At 45.2% G+C, this 21,695-nt stretch overlaps 1 protein-coding gene across 1 annotated transcript; it reads right to left on the reverse strand.

The window, feature by feature from the left end:
• Positions 1–558: 558 nt before the first annotated feature.
• LOC145394160 (myosin heavy chain, muscle-like) lies at positions 559–21,172 on the reverse strand. Its single transcript, XM_080268140.1, has 21 exons — positions 21,033–21,172; positions 19,014–19,592; positions 18,775–18,802; positions 17,955–18,057; positions 17,584–17,673; positions 17,043–17,205; positions 16,283–16,386; positions 15,511–15,648; positions 14,897–15,166; positions 14,598–14,768; positions 14,113–14,490; positions 13,898–13,985; positions 13,639–13,756; positions 8,513–8,630; positions 5,334–5,807; positions 4,338–5,224; positions 4,118–4,196; positions 3,126–3,371; positions 2,220–3,007; positions 1,554–2,007; positions 559–1,412 (listed from the first exon to the last, which is right to left on the reverse strand). The coding sequence occupies exons 2-21, from the start codon at positions 19,519–19,521 to the stop codon at positions 894–896; spliced, it is 5,724 nt and encodes a 1,907-aa protein (XP_080124266.1). The 5' UTR covers positions 19,522–19,592; positions 21,033–21,172; the 3' UTR covers positions 559–893.
• Between the last annotated feature and the right edge of the window lie 523 nt (positions 21,173–21,695).

The raw sequence follows: 21,695 nt of genomic DNA on the forward strand, positions 1-21,695 counted from the left end.
TTTTGTGTGGTGGTGGTGTGTGGTTTTGTGTGGTGGTGGTGGTGTGTGGTTTTGTGTGGTGGTGGTGTGTGGTGATGATGTGTGGTCATGGTGTGTGGTGTGTAGTGGTGATGTGTGGTAATGGTAGTGTGTGGTCATGGTGTGTGGCGAGTGAGTGGTGGTGGTGGTGGTGTGTGACAAGTGTGTGGTGGTGGTGGTGGTGTGTGGCGAGTGTGTGGTGGTGGTGGTGGTGGTGTGTGACGAGTGTGTGGTGGTTGTGGTGGTGTGTGGCGAGTGTGTGGTGGTGGTGTGTAGCAAGTGTGTGGTGGTGGTGATGGTGTGTGGCGAGTGTGTGGTGGTGGTGTGTGGCTATGGTGTGTAGTGGTGAAGCGTGGTGTTTGGTTTATCAGGTATGGATGTGTGGTGGTCATGGTGTGGGATATGGCAGTGTATTATCGATGAATGTGATGGAGAGGTAAGTAGGAGTGTCGTGGCGATGGTGCAGGCAATATACTGAGCTGCGGCTGTTTCAATATTACACACTTCCTGTTCATGTTTCACGGGTATGGTAAAGGTACGTTACTTACTAAATTCTTTATTTAACTTTGATTAATACAGTGGTGTAGATGTCCAGCTTTTAATGGACAGTGACTGGTACGGAATTTAGATTAAATACGGTAAACTCTTTGGTGACATGTTTACAATAAACCATTTATGACTGGTGATAGCACTGGCTGCAAAGTATTATTCCAATGATAACTTAAAGAATAATGTAAGATATGTATAATTGGTCTAGAGTAAAATAATACAAAAGATGAGGTGGTTCTTGGGGCACCAGTGCTGATACATTAAGTTTTGTACTGTTTGTTATTGTGTTGGCCACGACCGGTACCCAACTACTCGATGCTGATGATTTATGCGCGTCCCTCGGCCTCCTCCAGCTCCTGCTGAGCCTTACGGAACTTGGCCAAGTTGAGGGCAGCGATCTCCTCAGCCTCCTCGATCTGCCTCTTGTAGGTCTTGACCTTCTGTTGCAGGGCATCGACCAGGTCCTGCATCCTCTCGTGGTTCTTCTTATCCTCGTCGGACTGGAAGGTCAGCTCCTTGATGCGCCTCTCGCACTTCCTCAGGTTCTTCTGGGCGTCGGAGTGGCGGCGGGATTCGTCGTCAAGCTGGGTCTCCAGCTCCCTGACGCGGCCTTCCAGCTTGGCAACAGCCTTCTTGGTGTTCTTGAGGGCATTGGTCTCGACCTCCTCAAGGCGGATCTGGAGCTCCTTCAGAGAGGCTTCCAGACTCTTGCGCATCTTCTCCTGGGTCTGGGCGTGCTCCTGCTCAGCGCGAAGTTCGTCAGCCAGACGAGCGGCGTCGACCATGGCCTTCTTGGCCTTCTCCTCGGAGTTCTTGGCCTCGTTCAGCATCTCCTCCAGGTCGGCCTGTTACAGAAAACAGCAAAGATTTCAGTTCTGTATCACAGCAATATTACTGTGTATTGATAAAACAAATTTATATCTGTTAGAAACTCAAAACACTTAAATCATAAAAGCTGCATAAAGTACTATACACAGGACACTTACGTGCAAGGTCTGCATCTCGCCTTCCAGCTTCCTCTTAGCAGCACCCAGGGAGGTGTTCTGGGCGTTCAGGTCAGCAATGGTCTCACCAGCCTCAGCCAGCTCAGCCTCAGCCTGGCGGCGGCCACGGTCGGACTGCTCCAGGAGGGTGCGGGACTCCTCCAATTCACCCTGCAGGGCGTTGGCGCGGCGCTCAGCAATGCCAAACTGATCGCGATACTCAGAGGCGATGCGCTGTTCCTCCTCAACACGGATCTGAAGATCCTTGATGTCATTGAGCTGCTTCTTGATCTGTTTCTGTAGGTCAGCGTTGGCCTTGTTGCTGTGGTCAAGGGCGATCTCAAGCTCATTGATGTCTGACTCAAGTTTCTTCTTCAGGCGCAGAGCCTCAGCCTTGGCCTTGGCCTCAGCCTCCAGGGAAGCCTGCATGGAATCAATGGCACGCTGGTGGCACTTGCTGAAAGAGATGAAGCACATACAGTTAAGTGTTTATAGTAATTAGAATTTGAGCACTTGCATGGATAAATGCTACCTTCAGTATGTTACTGACAGTTATGATATTATTCATAATGAAGAGTTTTAGAGTCAAGCATATGAATTTGCCTTAGAATACCTTGGCAAAACCATGGTCTTACTATACTCTTATATTTATCAATTATTTATTCTTACCGAGTGTTTTCGAACTCTTCTTCCTTCTCCTGGATGCGCCTGTCGATCTCCTGTCTGACCTGGCTGAGTTCAAGCTGAGCACGGAGCACCTTGTTCTCTTCCTGCTCAAGGGCGGCCTCAGCCTCCTCCAGAGCCGCCTGCAGCTCCTCTTTCTCAACCTCGAGGCGCTTAGCAGTCTTCTGTACCTCATGCAGTGACCGGCCACCCTCACCAATCTGGTCCATGAGGTCCTTGATCTCATCAGAGAGGTTCTTGTTCTCGCGGCGGACGGCGTCCAGCTGCTCGAGATTCTCCTCGTAAGCAGCCTTGATGCGGAAGTGCTCGCTGGAATAGTTGCGGCACTCCTTCTGGGAAGCGTCAAGCTCAGCAGCCAAGTCATCAACCTTCATCTTCCATTCAGATATGATCCTGTCGAAGTTCTTCTGCTTCTTTTCGGCAGCATTGGCGAGTGCCTGAGCACGTTCAACTTCAATCTGCATGTCCTCGAGTTCGGTAGCGATGCGCTGCTTGGTCTTTTCGAGGTTCATGTTCTTGATGTTCAGCTGTTCAATCTGGTCCTCAGCTTCCTCCAGACGGGCGGCAAGTTTAAGGCGGGCAGCCTCCAGCTCCTCCACGCGAGCAATGCCCTCAGATTCGTATTTGGCGCGCCACATCTGGGCTTCAGCATTGGACTTTGACAGCTGGCGCTGAACGTCAGCCTTGCCCTCGCTCTCCTCATCCAGCTGCTCCCTCAGGCCGTCGATGTCGTGTTCCAGGTTGCGGTACTTACCCAGGAGAGTTGCACGTTCCTAAAAATTAAATACAAATGTGTCAATATAATGAGTAAATATACCGGTATAAATGTGATATACCACTATTTCCCACACCTCTTCATGACGTGCTTTCTTCTATCTGTGTGACACCTACTCTGCTCTCGTCGTCGGCAAGTTTCCTCTGGTCCTCGAGCTGGTTGGTGAGGGACAGCTTGATCTTGGACAGCTGGCCGATCTGGCTCTCAGCCTCCTCCAGCTGGCGCAGGAGGTCGGTATTCTCAGCGGCCAGCTTCTTTTTGGAGGCGTCGAAGTCGTTGAGGGTCCTGTTGGCCTCGTCCAGCTTGTTGTGGACCTCGTTGATCTGGTGTTGCAGCTGCTTGGTCATCTTCTCAGCGGCGGCCTACAGGGGAAACATCATCATCATCATCATCAGTGTTTTCCTGACCTTTTTTTCATCTCGGGATGGGGTAGAACCTGATTCTCTCTCTCTCTCTCTCTCTTAGTTTCCATAGGCTCGTCCTCCTATCCAAACTATCAATAACACTGTGGGAAACCAATGCTGCTAATTATCATATGACACGCCTAGTTGCTATAGTTACTTTTGCCATATCACACAGTCAACTGCATGATGTAATAGATATGGGAAATAATGAATATATATATATATATATATATATATATATATATATATATATATATATATATATATGGATTATTTTTTTTCCCCATTTGTTTTTCGTTCCGCCGTTCTGTTATTAATATATATATATATGTATATAGATATATATATATATATCTATATATATATATATATATATTTGTATATCTTTCTATCTATCTATCTATCTATATATCTATATATATATCTATATATATAACTATATCTATATCTATCTATCTATCTATCTATATCTATCTATCTATCTATCTATCTATCTATCTATCTATATATATATATATATATATATATATATATATATATATATATATATATATATATATATATATCATCACTAGCAGCTGGAAGTAACAAAAGCTCTTCCCTGGAAAGTTACTAGTGAAAATTTTGATTAGAAGGCAAAATAGTGAAGTACAAAAATGTGTGGTTATAAGAGTGGTGTGTTAGGGTCGTGAGGCGTATCGTACCTTATCGCGGGAAAGACCGTCCATGGCGGCCTTGGCATCGTCAGCCTCACGCTTCATGGCTTCCTTGTCCTTCTCAGACCTGGAAAGCGAACAGTTTGATTGAAACATTTGTCCAGTTGCTTTATCATTAATTCCGGCAGATTGATAAGAGATATTTGAACTATTAATATAAGTATCACTAAGAAATTTCCATAGTCTGTGCATATCCTGTAATGCTCACCTGGCCTTCATCTTGTTGAGGTGGTCGATCTGCTCAGACATCTCATTGATGGCATCGTTGTGCTTCTTGCGAAGGTTGGCCAGGGCAGCCTCCTGCTGAATGTTGGTCTCCTCTAGGTCACGGCGCAGCTTGGCCAGCTCAGCCTCGCGCTTCTTGTTCAGCTCAATCTGGGCAGCAGTGGCACCACCAGCTTCCTCAAGACGGTCGCTAAGCTCTCCAAGTTCACGGACAAGGTTAGCTTTGGCCTTCTCAGCCTTGGCACGGGACTGGCGCTCGTGTTCGACTTCCTGTTCCAACTCCTCAATGCGGGCCTGCAGTTCCTTGACCTGCTTCTGGGTTCTGGAAACGAGGACCTGTTCCTCCTCCAGCTTGCCAGCCAAGCTAGTGATTTCCTTGTCCTTGCGCTGTACTGTGCTCTCGATTTCCTTTTGGTTGCGCTCCAGATCAGCAACAGCTTCCTGAGTCAGCTTGAGGTCACCCTCAACTTTCCTCTTTGACTTCTCGACTTCACCACGGAGTTTCTTTTCGCGCTCCAGAGAGTCCTCGAGCTCGTCAAGGGTCTGTTCCAGCTTGGACTTGACCTTGCTGAGGTGGTTGCATTTGTCTTCAATGTTCTGCAGGTCCTCAGCAGTCTTCTGGTTGCACTCCTGCAGGTGCTTCTTTTCCTTGTTAACCTTGTTGATGAGCTCCTCCTGGTGGGCGACCTCCTCATTGAGGTTGTGGATCTGGTGGTCCTTGGTGGCGCGCTCCTGCTCAGCCCTCTGGACAACCAGCTCCAGGTCCTCAAGATCCTTCTTCAGGCCACCGATTTCCTGTTCCTGCTTCTTCTTACCCTGGAAAAGCATGTTGCGGGCATCCTCCTCCTGCTGAAGGCGAGATGTGACTTCCTGTGGGAAAATAAAATATGTTCAGTAAGTTGAATACGTTTGCTTTATTGATATATTGCAATTCTGAATAGATCTTTCTTCATATCTACAGTGCATTTCTGGTACTTACATTGAGCTGTGCCTCGAGGTCGGCCTTCTGGCTCTGCAGTTTGGCCTGTTTGTCAAGGAAGTCGGAGACATTGCCCTTGGTGGATTCGAGGGTGGCCTGGAGATTGTTCTTCTCCTCCTGAAGGGCAGCATTGGCAGCTTCCAGTTCCTTGCGCATCTTGCTCTCCTTCTCCAGTTCAGCCAGGGCCTTCTCTGCCTTCTCCTCGAGGGCCTTGATCTCATCCTCGATACGGGTGACGTTGAGGAGGGGCTTGACCTTCTGCCATAGACGGTACCAGGGCCAGGTGCGCATCTTCATGAACTTCCTGATGTTGCGCTGTACCACGATCAGGGCCACTCGCTGTTCCTGCAGTCTCGTGTACTCCTTGCGGGAGGTGAAGCCACGGATCACAGCTTGCATCTGGGTCATCAGCCTGGCCAGAGTGTCGTCACGGATCTCCTCCAGGGTACCCAAGGCGCCGGCACGGAAGAATACCTGGGCGTGAGGGTGACGGGCATGAAGATAACAGTGTACGGGGATATCACTGACATATTGAGCCCGAAGACGCTTTTTTAAATATTATCGTTACCTCCTGGCCATATCATTCAGGTTAAGGAAGACTGTTCGACCTGGAGGAGTTAGATACAGCAATCATCAACTCCTTCACTACGGGACGTCCCTCCTAACCTGAACAAAAAACCTATAGCAACAATAAAGTAGCAAAATACGTCACCGGCTTCGAAGTGTCAACACCTTTGGTCCCAGTGGCGTCCTTTTTAGTCAGTTTTTACTACCTTCGGACGATTTTTATTCAATTTAGGAGAGACCTTTTGACCTGGACGGGTTAGGCATAGTTTTTATTAACCCCTACAGGTCCCTCTGAGCTTGAGTAAAATCGTCTGGTGATAGCAAAAATAAAATGCAAAAAAGCACGACAAAGAACTCAACAGGTTAACACAATAAATCCCGTGACGCATATTTTTTTCTTAGTTTATTATCGCTACTTCCAGAAAGAAGGATTAAACTTGAGAGAGAGACCCGTCGTAAGGAAGGGATAAGAAGCACTCTCCATTTAACTTCTCCGCTATGAAAGTCTCCTCAAAGCTAAAAAGATAAAAAAAGAGAAAAAAAAAAAAGAAGAAAAATCGTCACCTGGTAGCGTAAAAAAAAAAAGACGTCCTCGGGCTGAAGAGGTTAAGGTTTGCGAGAAATGAAACTGCAAGAGTGAGAAATGATAATGGTGGAAGGGGGCAAGTTTCAGTCATTTTCATCGGATCTACAATTATCCTTTTTCATCGTACTTAGTTCTCTTCCTATTCTACTGTATTTTGAAGATATTTTCCAGGGGACATGGAGAGAGTAAGAGAGGATTTCCTATAACATCACAGGGTATATACAAGATGCAGTCATCATATCACAAATGCACACGAACATTCCAGAAACTCAGGGTGGGGGGATGGGGGGAATAAAGCTAAGAGAAGGTAGATATTAGGAAGAAAAAGGAGGGATGGGGACAGGGGAAAAGAGGGGTGGGAACAGGGAAAAATGCTTAAGATGGACGATGGAACCAAACCGCATTCGAGTCGGGCACACACACACACCAATCGCATTCATTAAGGCACAAAATCACTTCATGATGAGTCCCAGTCTTCTCCTAGAATAAAAAGAGAGATGCCGACGTGCTTTTAGTCTTGAGGTTGAGAGGGAGAGATGTGGGGGGGAGGAAGACATGTTAATAAATCCATTCAAAACGATAACATACTTTTTTCTGTTTATTCTTGCTATCTCCTTTTTTTTTTTTTTTTTTTTTTTTTTTTTTTGCACAAGAGAGATAATCTAAACTGGAAGGGATGGAAACAGCTTTAACTAAACCCTTCATTATACGTGGCTCTCACAATCGTCTGGAAGAAGCAAGAATGAAATAGAAAAAGACGTCTTCGTAGTGAAGCGGTTGGGATGGAAAAACAAATTGTTGTCCTGCTGGGAGTCTCGAGTTTCCGGACAGAAAAGAGAGAGAGAGAGAGAGAGAGAGAGAGAGAGAGAGGAGATTAAGTAGTGAAAGAAAAATACAAGTGGCATAGATAATTATGTTGGTACTAGTAGTTTGAGTTGGAGGGAAAAATGGAGGAATGTTGGGGTGGAGGGTTTGGGGAGTTGGGAGGGATATATATATATATATATATATATATATATATATATATATATATATATATATATATATATATATATATACAGAGAAAGAGGAGATATGGTGGGAAGGGTGGGTGCTGAGGGGTTGGGGGTAGATCCAAACATACATGAAATACAAATTCCAAAATCAGCTAGCTCAGTACCTCAGTGTCTAATGCAATACACACCATCATGTTCGATGTATTCTCTTTGCTTATTGTTCAGTGTTTAACTCATTCCAATTATTTACGTTCTTTTTTAATAGAAGGAATGACTGATTCATCTAAGATTTCATAACATCTCTTCCTTGTAGATTTACTTTAGCAGATTACACTTAAGTATTTTCTTGCACGAGTATGCTGCTGATACAAGCTGACATACAGGATAATATTAAAGTGTAATAAGCAGTCTCTCTCGCTGTGACACTGAAGTACTGAGCAATGCACAGGCGATGATCACTCTGGGTCTGAACACACGATGCAAAGGGTTCGAGGCTCTGAGGGGCGGAGTCACACAAGTTAGCTCACATGTTGGGGGTAGAGTTCGTCCACATTTACTTGGGCCAGATTTTCGTCGTTTTGGAACTTAATAGCCGAATAAGACCATACTGAAGCTCTAACAACCTCTTTGCGGCACTGTTCCGTGAGTAATGTTATATTTTATCTTACTGGCCGAGATTTTAGTCATTTTTTGGTCAATTCCTACGGCTCAGTGGCACAAGAAGGTAATACTACGGCTCTACATTCATTCTTTATCACCTCTTCGTGCCTGTCACCATTCAAGATTGAGGAATGACAATTTTAGGACAAGTTAATGTGGACAGAGTATAGGGGATGGGGAAAACAATGTAATTATGGGAAAAAAAAAATCCGTACACAAAGGTGGGATGGGGAAAAAATGCCATTACAAAAAAAACAAAAAAAAATCAGTAAATAGGGGTGGAAAAGGGGAAAAAATGGGATTATAGGGGAAAGCCATCAAACCAGGGAGGGAGGGGAAACACATGGCCATATCTGAGGCGGGGTAAGAACCTTGGTGTTGCCAGTTCGATAAAGTTCCTCATTCATGCCCGCCTTGTTCAGACAGACCCTCGCACACTCCTTGTCGTCGGGGGTAGCTTCCATCTCCTTCGGGGCCAAGATCTTGTAGCTATGGGGAGGCAAGAGGGGTAGCGAGAAGGTGCAAGATTGGACGTTGCAGTATTGGGAAGATGCAAGATTGAGAGGTTGCAGAACTGGGGAGATGCAATACTGGGATGCAAAACTGGGAGGTAGCAGAACTGGAGATATGCAATACTGGGAAGCAAAATTGGGAGGTAGCAGAACTGGGGAGATGCAATACTGGGATGCAAAACTGGGAGGTTGCAGAACTGGAGATATGCAATACTGGGGAGCAAAATTGGGAGGTAGCAGAACTGGGGAGATGCAATACTGGGAAGCAAAATTGGGAGGTTGCAGAACTGGGGAGATGCAATACTGGGATGCAAAACTGGGAGGCTGTAATATTGGTAGGATGCAGCACTGGGAGAGTGCAATATTGGGAGGATGAAGCTTGGAGAGAATGCAATATTGGGAGACTGCAATACTGGAATGCAATACTGGGGGGATGCAAGCTGGGAGAATGCAATATTGAAAAGAAAAAGGATGTGCCAAGCTTTGTATCAGTGGCTCCTGAAGTGTAATAATTACAGGAGGAGAAAAAATAAGAAATAACCCGAATTGAAGAAAAAAGAACGTGGGATAAGTTGGAATAGTGCATAACAATTAAAAAAAATCCTATACGTTATTCTGAATTATGAGAGTGAATATGGGGGCAGATATGGGAGCAATATGGGAGCAGTGTATGGGAGTAATTATGGGAGTGAGGCATGGAAGTAAAACATGGAAGCAAAATACAAGAGCGAATACGGGGGCAGATACGGGAGCAAATATGGGAGCAAACCCGGAAGTATATATGGGAGAAAATATGGGAGCAAACCCGGACGTATATATGGGAGGAAATATGGGAGCAAACACGGAAGTATATATGGGAGGAAATATGGGAGCAAACACGGAAGTATATATGGAAGCAAACACGGAAGTATATATGGGAGCAAACACGGAAGTATATATGGGAACAAATATGGAAGCAAACATGGGAGTAAATATGGGAGCGAATATGGAAAAAAGGGGGCCGGGGTGTGGATGGGGACGGGGTTGGGGGGGGGGAGGGAGGGAAACTTGACAGTCCAATAATCATCAGTGTGAAGGATTTTGCCCATTTATTAGGGGTTTACATCCAAGGGGGGGTTGATCACATAACGCCACTCAAGGGCGAACACCTGGTCATTCTCACCTTGACTGCCTTGATTAATTAGCCTAACCCCGGGGCCCTACGCTCCTGATGGGGCAATAAAGGACCGGGTGATAGACAGAATAGATTAAGTAAAGTTAGCAGCAACCTTAATAGCTATATGGTTTCTACACGAGCCAAACCTATCATGACCTCTTGCTTTTTATGTTATTGATGCCATCTATGTCAATACTGAAACGATATAACTAACGTCCATGAAAATGATATTGTACTGTGCTCAATGAATAGCTAAGGAAGAGATGCAACGAAGCCTCCTGTGCACTTGGCTTTAAAGCAGGGGTTCCCAACCTTTATTTACCCATTACCCCATTTTCCACACCTCCCTTCACTCATTACCCCTCATTGCTTATGTTTCCACAATTGCATTTTAGCTGCTTAACATTTTGATGCCTAGATTTTAGTTTGAATGTAGGACTTAATTAAAGGTTAGGCTAAAACCAAGAGAATTATTGCAAGGAGTAATTTATTTTTATTATTAACACTGATACCAAATAAACATGACTTTAAACATTCATCTCTGAATTTTAGTATAGGTCTGAAAGTCTATCATAACTGGTATGATTTTTAGATTTTTTTTTTTTGTTACCTCCCTCATTACCCTTCACAAAAGACCAAATTACCCCACTTGGGGTAATTTACCCCAGGTTGGGAACCCCTGCTTTAAAGGATAGGGCGGGTCTTGCTGGGTTTGGCTTGTATCATATCCATAAATAACAAGACACAACTAAACAAGCTCATTGCCAGATCTAATATTGATACTACGGAGGGATGGGAATCAGAAACGACTAAACAGAAGGCGACATTGATGGAGCACAATAATAATAATAATAATAATAATAATAATAATAAAATTGAATTTTGCTCAGAAATGTATGCAAATGTCTAAAAACTGCAATATATTCATAACGGATCCACCTGGTGAACAAGCCTACATCTTTTCTATCCTTAATGACCTAGAGCAGCTTGTACAGCACCCTACCCGTATCCCTGACCGCCTTGGAGAGAGCTCCAACATACTTGACCTCTTCCTCACAACTAATCCTTCTGCTTACTCTGTTAATCTTTTCTCTCCGTTGGGCTCCTCCGATCACAACCTTATTACCTTAACCTGTCCTATCACTCCGGTACGGCCTGTGGACCCTCCAGGGAAACGTTGTCTGTGGCATTTTGGAGCCGCGAACTGGGAGGCCCTCAGGCAGTACTTCTTTGATTTTCCCTGGAATGATTATTGCTTCCATGGCCGGGAGCCATCTGAGTGTGCCTCGCGCATTACGGAGGTTATTCTCTCGGGCATGGAAGCATACATTCCTTTCTCATATCCTTTGACTAACGCAAGAAAGCCTTGGTTTAATCACGCTTGTTCTAATGCTGTCCGCAACAAGGAGAGGGCCTACAAAAGGTACCGGAGCCAACCCACCCCTGAATCACATCATCTTTACGTTTCTGCCCGGAATCGTGCTAAGTCTGTTCTTCGCTCTACTAAAATTAATTTCATCCATACTAAATGCTCTCAACTCTCCAACTCGAATTCTTCCCGCTCCTTCTGGCACCTTGCCAAAAATCTTTCTAACAACTTTACCTCATCATCCTTCCCTCCTCTTTTCTACTCTGATGGTTCTGTAGCTATTTCTTCTACTGATAAAGCAGATCTCTTCGCACAGACTTTCTCCTCCAATTCCACCTTAGACGATTCCGGTGCTGTTCCTCCATCACTTCTCCCCTCTGACTTCCTCATGGCTGACATTAAAATTTCTTCAGTTGATGTATTTTCTGCCATCACTGGCCTCAGTACTAACAAGGCATATGGGCCTGATGGGGTCCCTCCTGTTGTTCTCAAGAACTGTGCTTCTGTGCTTACACCCTGCCTAGGCAAACTCTTTCGCCTTTGTCTGTCATCTTGTACCTTTCCTTCTTGCTGGAAGTTTGCTCTCATTCAGCCAGTCCCAAAGAAGGGTGACCACTCCCAACCCTCCAACTATCGTCCAATTGCTTTAACGTCCTGTATTTCAAAAGTTTTCGAGTCAATTCTTAATAGAAAAATTTTAAGGCATCTTTCCTATCACAACCTTCTTTCCGATCGTCAGTATGGGTTCCGTCAGGGACGCTCCACTGGTGATCTCACCTACCTTTCAGACTCCTGGTCATCCTCCTTTCGGGACTTTGGCGAAAGCTTTGCCATTGCACTTGACATCTCAAAGGCTTTCGATCGAGTCTGGCATAAATCTTTAATTTCCAAACTGCCCTCCTACGGTTTCTATCCTTCTATCTGTGCCTTCATCGCTAGCTTCCTTTCTGGTCGTTCTATAGCCTCTGTTGTAGACGGCCATTGTTCTTCTCCTAGATCTATCAACAGTGGTGTTCCTCAGGGCTCTGTCCTATCACCAACTCTCTTCCTTTTATTCATCAATGATCTTCTGAGCTGTACATCTAACCCTATCCACTCATACGCTGATGACTCCACCCTTCACCTTTCCATTCGGTTCCCGCAACGCCCATCTCAACAGTTACTTCAAGAAACAAGGGATGAGGCTATGGCACACCTAATGTCTGACTTGGCTCGTATCGCTGACTGGGGTAAAAATAATATGGTTGTCTTTAATGCATCTAAGACTCAGTTCTTACACCTATCAACCCGACAAAATCTTCCACAGGTATACCCATTAATGTTTAATAATATTCAGCTTAATCCTGCATCATCCTTGAACATGCTTGGGGTTTCATTTACTCAGGACTTATCTTGGAAAGATCATATTACATGTCTTGTAAAATCTGCTTCCAAGAGATTGGGTGTGCTAAGCCGACTCCGCTCTTTCTTTACCCCTGCACAATTGTTGACTCTATACAGAGGTTTTATCCGCCCCTGTGTGGAGTACAACTCTCATGTGTGGGGAGGCTCCCCACATACAGCTCTTCTCAATAGGGTGGAGTCAAAGGCTTTTCGTCTCATTAACTCTCCTCCTCTTACTGACTCCCTTCAACCTCTGTCTCTTCGCCGCACTGTTGCATCTTTATCTCTTTTCTATCACTACTTTAATGGTCACTGCTCCTCTGAACTGTCTGCTTGCATTCCTCCACCTCTACGACGGGCGCGTAGCACCCGTCTGGCAGCAAACTCTCATCCCTTTTCTGTCCAACTCTCTAATGCAAGAGTTAACCGTTACTCCCAGTCTTTCATTTATGCAACAGGTCAGCTCTGGAACTGTCTCCGTCTGTCTGTATTTCCTGCTGCCTATGATCTCCAGTCTTTCAAACGCAGTGTGTCCAGGCATCTCAAAATGATCGGATCTTGAATTTGGCTCTCTATTGTATTTTGTTTTTCTCTTGGAGGGAACTGTTACTGCGGGCCATGGCCTTTGGTTCCTTCTTCCTCGCATAAAAAAAAAAAAAAAAAACCTAAATCGTTTCTCCACTGACGTCTAATTGTTTGAGACTGGAGATGTTTATTTTTCACTTATTTCTTGCCTTCTGACGATTAATTCAGTTTAGGAATGACTCTTTGTAGCAGAGGGGTTAGACAAACCCTTAGTACTAGCAGCTCTAGCTCCAGATTCACCTGAAACGTGAACCCTGTGGACTGTAGGCTGAAATTGCCCTACTGCAGTCCGCCATCCTCCTTCTCTGGAGAGAGGAATTAAAGGACATTTGTATAACCAAGCAGTGCAGCCGCTTAGTTATATAGGTGCCACCTCAAGAAGGCATCCCTCTCCAGCACCCCACCAGTAGTCAATCCCTCAGTACCAAGGACCTTTCCTAAGTCGAGTAAAACCGTCTGACAGCAGCAAGAATGAAAAAATCGAAGTCTTACCGGTGCCTGAAGTCCTTGTAGGGAACCCTGTTGGGGAAACCTTTACGGCAGATACGGATGCCTTCAAGTACACCGTTACAGGTCAGCTGATGCATCACAAGGGCAGCGTCAATCACACCTGTAAGAGAGAGAGTCAGTCAGCTCCTACATTCTCTCATCATCATCATCATCATCATCATCATCATCATCATCATCATCATTGGAGTCAGATGTGCAGACTCTGGGAGTGAGATGATCAATTGAGTCCAGATTTCCTCACCTGGTGACTTGGTCTCGTTCGGCACAATGCAACGGATGAAGTGAGGGTGAGTGGCGTTCAGGGTTCTCATCAGGTTATTCAGCTGCTCCTGTGGGGAGAGGAACACATGGAATCAGACCTTGATGATACAAGACAGAATTATAACAATATAGAGATAAAATTATTGTCTCTGATATCAGTGAACATCCAGAGCATTTAAGAAAGAGAAAACTCACCCTGTATCCAGAAGACACAGTCTTGAAGGCACCAGACTTCTGACCACGACCTCCCTTCTTGTCATCAGTACCAGACTGGCCGGGATGGTCAGCAAAGATGAACACAGCCAGGGCGTTTTCTGCCTTCTTGATCTGGTCCACAAGGGTATCATTGAGGGGGTCCTTGTTCTTCTCCAGCCACCCGGTCAAGTTGTAGTTCACGGTGCCGGCGTAGTGCACGATGGCGAAGTGGCTCTCGGTGCCGCCCTTGACTGGCTTGGGCTTGATGAACACTGGGGTCTTGCCCAGATGGTTGGAATTCAGCTTCTCCAGGAAGGACTTGTCAGTGGCCTTGGGGAACATGGACTCTTCTTCCAGGATGGAGAGGAGACCCATTTTCTGTTGGATATTGTACAGGTTATTGACAAATGCTTTAATTTTGGGTATACTCATAATTTACAACTATCCATCATATCGTTCACTGGACCGATCTTCTCTTTAATCACCTTCTCGAAGAGCTCGATGCAGGCCTGAAGATCCATACCGAAGTCCACGAAGGTCCAGTTGATGCCCTCCCTCTTGTACTCCTCCTGCTCCAGCACGAACATGTGGTGGTTGAAGAACTGCTGCAGCTTCTCGTTACAGAAGTTGATACAGATCTGCTCGAACCCGTTGAACTGTAGGGAGAAGATGTAAAACAACCTTTACTAAAAACGAAACTGCTGCATTTACATACTGCAAGAACTCAGTGTCTTCCCAGCGTCAGAGAAAACTATCCAGCTATTCATTCAGCTGCGTTTCTTACCTCAAAGATTTCGAAGCCGGCGATGTCGAGTACACCGATGAAGCTGACCCTCTTCTTGCCTGTCTCAAGGGTCACGTTACACTTGGTCACCAGGTACCTAAAGACGCGGTCGAAGATGGCCTTGGACATGGCACCGACGGAGTAGTAGCACTGTTCCACGTTCATACCCTTGGCCACGAACTCAGCACCGACCTTGATCTTGGGCTTGGTGATGTTCTTGTACAGGTCAGCGGCGTCCACACCCATCATGGCGGCAACCTTCTCACCAGCCTGAAGGAGAGAGCAACATGATAAGATTTAGGATCGTGTTGTAAGTGCCATGGGAGGTTTCGGAGCACACCTTTCTACGTTTTGTTTTGCACATTACACCTTAACATTCTCCTGTATGTTATTTAAATCGCTTTATTTTCGACATAGTTTTTTTTTTTTTTTTTCTAAGAACGTACTGGAGGATATTAAGGCATACTTGAAAAAAAAGTCGCTAAGGAGGAGGTGCTACGAAATCTAAGCCCAAGTTTATATCTGCTGTAACAATGCTCTTGTATGCACTCAGTAAAAGCACTTATAGACAAACCAAAGAGAGAGAGAGAGAGAGAGAGAGGACGTCAGCTCACCTCAGTACCGTCGGGTTCGGCCTGCTCCTCGCGACCCCTCTGCTTGAACTTCAGCTCACCGAAGTGCATCACACAGGCAGTCATCCTGTAAATGTTGTCCTTCTCTTCCTGCGAGAAGCCTAGGGTGTCGAAAGCTTCCTGTTGGGGGGAACCGAGGGTGAGTTAAGCAAGAGGCCGCACTGATGAAGGAGCCGAAGGATTTTGTTACGTTAAATAAATCTCCGTTACACCAAGACCCTTACCAACTTTACTTTATGATAAACAAGAATCCGCAATACCAGAATCCCAACCAATTTTACTTTGCGGTAAGCAGGTCTCTGTAGCACTAGGATTATAACCAATTTTACTTTGCAATAAATAAGTCTCCCTTACACTGGGATCCTAACCAATTTTGACTAGAGCCAAGTCTCCGTTACATCAGAATTAGGATAGCACAGTCTCCATACTACCAGGATTACGATAGCACAGTCTCCATAACACCAAGATCCTAAACAATTATTACGGTAAGCAGATCTCCTGTTACACCGGCATCCTAACATGATTTAAAAATAAAGAAGTCTCCGTTAAACCACTAATCACTTGACCTCCGGGTACAGCCATAGAAACAATTATCTTCCCAATTCCATGTGATGAAAATTTAGAGGTGGTGAAACACAATGAAAATCTTGTTTCTTCTAAAAAGTGTTTCAGATGGTTCGACTTTTTCCTTCTGTATTCGTTAGACCCCCGGAAGATACTTGTTTCTCTGTCTGTATCTTCTATTCCTACTTACGTCACAGAACTGCATGTCCTCGGCGTCATCAATGGAGGGAACGGTGACCTTGCCCTGTGACACGTAGTGGTACTCGTAGATGTCGTCGCTGAGGTGGCACATCTCTGGTGAATGAAGAAGAGAATTACTGTCACCGGAGGAAGAAGAAAATTACTGTCACCGAAGCAAGAATATGACCGCGTTCAAACCTCATGCATGCTGGCGCGGACGGGTGCTGGCGGGATATTTGTGTTATTGTAACCCACAGAAGTAGCTCCATTGGACGCGGGCGGGTTTGTGCGGGAATTGCTGTGGGTTACTATGATGCATCCCGCCCGTGCCAGCTAGAATTCGATGAGGACGCGCCCTTTGGATTGCTGAGTGTACGTTTAAGTCCACATGAGTACTGAGTACTGAGTACTGAATCACACCTGGGTATTGAATCACATTAGGGTATTTAATCACATCAGAGTACTGAATCACATCTGCTTACTGAATCACACCTGAGCACTGAATCACACCTGGGTATTGAATCACATTAGAGTACTGAATCACATCAGAGTATTGAATCACATCTGAGTACTGAATCGCACCTGAGTATTGAATCATATTAGGGTATTGAATCACATCTAGGTATTGAATCACACCTGAGTATTGAATCACATTAGGGTATTGAATCACACCTGGGTATTGAATCACACAACACTGAATCACGTCTGGGTATAGAATCACATCTAGGTATTGAATCACAACTGGGACTGGACTGGGCATATGAACTTACTCTTCAAATGAGCCACCTGGTCGGACATCATCTCGTAGAAGATGTGGTAGGAGCGCTCAAGAGGCTGCTGGGAGATGACACGAGCCTTCTCCAGCAGGTACACCTCGATGTCACCGCCAGACAGCTTACCAGAGGCGCCGAAGTGGATGCGGATGAACTTACCCTGCGGAGGAACAGGACTGGCTTTGGAGATTTCCTAACACATTTTTCGTTGCGAATTATTCAGCGCACTATACACCAACGTCCTCATGTGTGTTACAGATGAACATTGTGTCGATGTTAAGGCGATAGTCATAACGCACAAAGGAATGCTAAAGTGAAAAAGGCAAAATAAATCGCTTTGGAAGAGGTACTACGAACTCTCCCATTTATGCCTATGTCATCAATTCAGAATATACTGTAGTTTGTTATGGTGCTGATGGTGCCGTTTGAGAAGGTGAGATGAAAATAAAATACTACAGAAATTCTAGATGTAGTGTGCAAAGTAATCTCAAAGGCGGAAGTGCTAAAGAGAATATGGTAAAATTATCTGCGAACTTACGAATCGGGAAGAGTTGTCGTTACGGACGGTCTTGGCGTTACCGAAAGCCTCCAGGATGGGGTTGGTCTGAACGATCTGGTCCTCCAAGTTCTGCGGGATAGAGAGGAGTAAAAATTAATGGTAGAATATGTTAGAAAAAGAGATAGAAAAATAGTATGTTAGAAAAAGAGATAGAGAGATTGAGGCTACGGGAGAAGAAGCAAAGTAGTTTTCAAAATGGTGAAACAAATCTTACACTGTCGAATATACACAATTACAATGATATAAATATATTTTCTTTATGACTTACAGGTTTGTTTACACCTTCAGATCCTACATTATCGGGTATACACAAGTGAAAATCAAATAAACGCCTTTTCATTATTACTTACAGGTTTGGCTGCTTCATCAGCTTTCTTGGTGGTGGCGCCGACGTTAGCGAAGTAGGAAAGTACCTTCTTGGTGTTCTCAGTCTTGCCGGCACCTGACTCACCGCTGGGGAGGAAAAGCAATATCTATTACAGAAGGTTAGCTTAAGTAAAATTCCTCTGCATACATGCACATAGGATGGAGGTCGGAAAATATATATATATTTTTTTCATATTATTCTGTGATGGTCCTCTGTAACTTTGACATGGATGTTTTGGTACACTCATCAGCCATAGTTCCTGCCACCCTCTACTCCTGGCTCTTAATGATAGCAAGCTGTAGCCGGGATGTCACACCGAAAGAAGACTTGGCGGTGGTGGTTCCAGGTTTTCCAGACTGGCAGAGTAACAATGTCATCGCAAACTGTTCCTCGTATAGTCTATCAAAGATCCAAACGAACCCCTCTGGATAACAGGTATTCGTCAGGTGTGAATTTCTAGGGGCGATTTTCTTCATATCATGCGTTGGACACAAGGTGAGCAGCAATTATGTCGTGCGAGTGTACAGGCAAATACTAAAGTTCGTTCGCCCTTCCTCCTTCTTGCTCATTACTGAATTCGTAAGTGCCTGAGTTACGTGGTGGACAAAGGTGCATAGGATCACCCACATATGAAGGTTAATTTGCACCTCAGTCCACAATATCACACTCAAACGTCTAAGAATCCAACGATGACACTGAGGCGAACGAACTCTAGTACTGGACTGTAACATGATTCGTGAATATGTTACAGTTCCCTTATTTTCATCATGTCACATTGTCATAAAGCAAAGAATTATACTTACGTGATAAGCATAGACTGGTTCTCACCGCCTGGGGAGAGAGAAAAGAAGCTTGTCAGTCTAAGAAAACTGCTTGTAGGTAATTCACGTATGTATGATTTTTGTGAAATTTGTATTTGATTTCCTTTCTGAGTTAAATTTCCTCATAAAAAGTCAAACGTCGCAGGCTATTATCCAAATAAATGACCGCATTTCAGATAATACTGACATAATTTTTTTCAAGCACAATGAAAGAATCTTACTCTGCATCATGTTCATGTAGGCGCCGTCAGAGATGGCGAAAAGATGGGGTGGCACCTCATTACGCCTCTTGCCCTGGTAGATCTTCACGACGCGGTTGGTGTAGATGGGGTAGCGCTTGTAGGGGTTGACCACAACACAGAAAAGACCAGAGTAGGTGTAGATCAGCCTGTTGACGTAGCGAGCCTTCAAATTGTACAGGACAGAGGCTTCGTTCAGGTAGGTCAAGTTGGACATGTCCTCGCACTTCTCGAACTTGGGAGGGTTGACCTGCTGGACAAGATCCTTCTTGAATGTCTTGGTGTCACCCTTGGCCATGACGGTCACCAGGTCACCCTTGGTGCCCTGGATTTCACCCTCAACGAAGCCATCCTTCTCATCAGGAACCCAGCAGGACTTTTTGGCGTCGTATGGTTTGGTCTGGTCCTTGCGTTTCATTTCGAGGGAGACATACAGGAACTCGCTGGGGTCGGGGTCAGGACCGGTGCTCTTCTTGACGTGGCCAGGCATGGTGGTGGTGGGTGCTTAAAAGCTAACGAAGAAAAAGACTCTCAGCAGGTCCTCTGGCTCTTTAGATCTTCCTGTGGACAGAGAGGGAAAAAAAAAAAAACGTTAATGGATTGCAGTTAATCGCCTAATTTGTCAAACTTGAAAATATATCTTCAATAATACGAATTCATTTTCAGTAATGGGTGCAGAATAATTCAATGGGAAATAGAATTACGATGAAGATGATGCTTGGAGGATCTTCAAACGTCTTTTTATTCTGAACAGACATGATACTGAAGAATCTTACAGTTCTCTACATCTAGTGCCACGGTGCACGAGTGATACCGTTACAATTATAGGTTATGAACGAACGTGTCAAAAACGTTTTGATCATATTCTCTTATATCAGACTACCTTTTAAAGATAAGTTCTCTTTAACTTTTTCACCCCGAGGAGTTTTCCGCTCATTCGAGGTAAGTTATCTAGCCAGAATCAGATACAAGTACAATTACGAACATAAATTCTGATGCACCTCAATATGATGCATAACGAAACAGCGAAAAATGACTTTCGTAACAAAATGATGCGATCCTCAAAGACCAACAGACTTTCTGAACTACTGTGCAAGTTATTCATAATGATTCGAATAATGAGAGGATAGATAATATTGAATGCAAAAGTGGATCGCTAATTTTGACAGCAACTTTATGTGTTTTATAAGGGGTTAATGGGGAATGCAATCGTTTCCCCTGACGGTCCCTCCTCAGCTTAATAAAGTCGTCCGCCGTTAGCCAGATTTAAATACTGTACGACTTTGTGCTGAAGGGGTTAACACTAATCAGACAGTACACCCAGCTGTATCGTTCTTAATAAAGTAGCAAGTGTACTGTGTGTTTCGTGCTGCTTTAAATATTACGTGTAGTTAATGAATAGAGTGGTAGTAAGTCAATCAAAACTAAGCTGCTTAAATATCTTCCTCGTTAAAAGGTACGTGGGTCAAGAACTATTACAAAAGCTGATGAAAAGGTGCATCCGACATTTTCAGCTCTGATGTTTAAAGGGACGAAGCATAATCACTGTGTCAGGTGGACCACTATCTTGGCACGACACAACACTGGATAGATGACTGAAAGGGACAAAGAATAGGTCATTTCAGATTTGATTCACTTCGCACCAGCACCCTTGGGATATATGAAGTATGTAAACCAGCTCTCTACGGAAAGACTTTAATTTCACTGTAGTCGTAGATCGGCAAAAAAGAAAAAAAAAAGGAAGAATACCCCAGTGCTTTTTCAGTGCCGTATCACAGCGTACAATGATTAATCCAGTCTGTATATCCAGTCTCACTGAACTGCGGGCAATTTTTCATTAAGGGTCCGATCGTTGAGTGGCTGTCTGCGTTGAAAGTACACTTTTGAAGACGAAATTTATATTTCCGAATATAAGGCTTGGGAGAGTTTGAAGCTGGTGCACCATGGAAACGAGAATAGAAGTTCGGTCGTTGAATATGTTACGATCCATACGGGACTTACTTGTAGCCTGAGAGCACCACCACTAGCACGCCGTCTAGACCTGCAGCGCACCTACCCTCACAGGCCCCGACACAGGTGCTCATATACCCTAGGCCGGCGCGTGGGCGGAGGGCGGCGAGAGGGTGGGTGGGGCCGGTGTGTATGGGTGGCGGGGAGAGGGTGAAGAGAGGTGGGTGGGTGTGGGTGGCTGGATGGGGTGGAGAGGGGTGGGAGAGGCGGGGTAGGTGTATATGGGTGGCAATGGGGGGTGGCGAGGGGTGTGGGGGGATGGGTGTGTGTGTGTGGGTGGCAGGGGGAGGTGACAGTAAGTTGGAAAGAAGCGTGACGGTTGGCGGTATTTGGAGGAGAGGGAGTGGGAGAGGGAAGGGGCGAGGGAAAGGGAGAGGGGGAGAGGGAAGGGGCGAGGGAAAGGGAGAGGGGGAGAGGGAGAGGGTGAGAGGGAGGGGGGAGAGGGAAAGGGAGAGGGAGGGGAGGGGAAGAGGTGGTTGAGTGTGGGAGGCTTGCTAGACGGACGTATTTGGGAAGGTGGGTGGGTGGAAGGAGAGAATAGGGGGTGGGGTGGGAGGGGGAGGGTGAGAGGGGTGGGTGGGAGGGTATGGGTGTAGAATAGAGAGAGAGATGGATGGGAAGGTGTGGGTGGGGGAAAAAGAAAGAGAAAGAGAG

Source organism: Coenobita brevimanus, chromosome 26 (assembly GCF_032717465.1).
Source record: "Coenobita brevimanus isolate Jiangsu-jjx chromosome 26, ASM3271746v2, whole genome shotgun sequence".
NCBI lineage: Eukaryota > Metazoa > Arthropoda > Malacostraca > Decapoda > Coenobitidae > Coenobita > Coenobita brevimanus.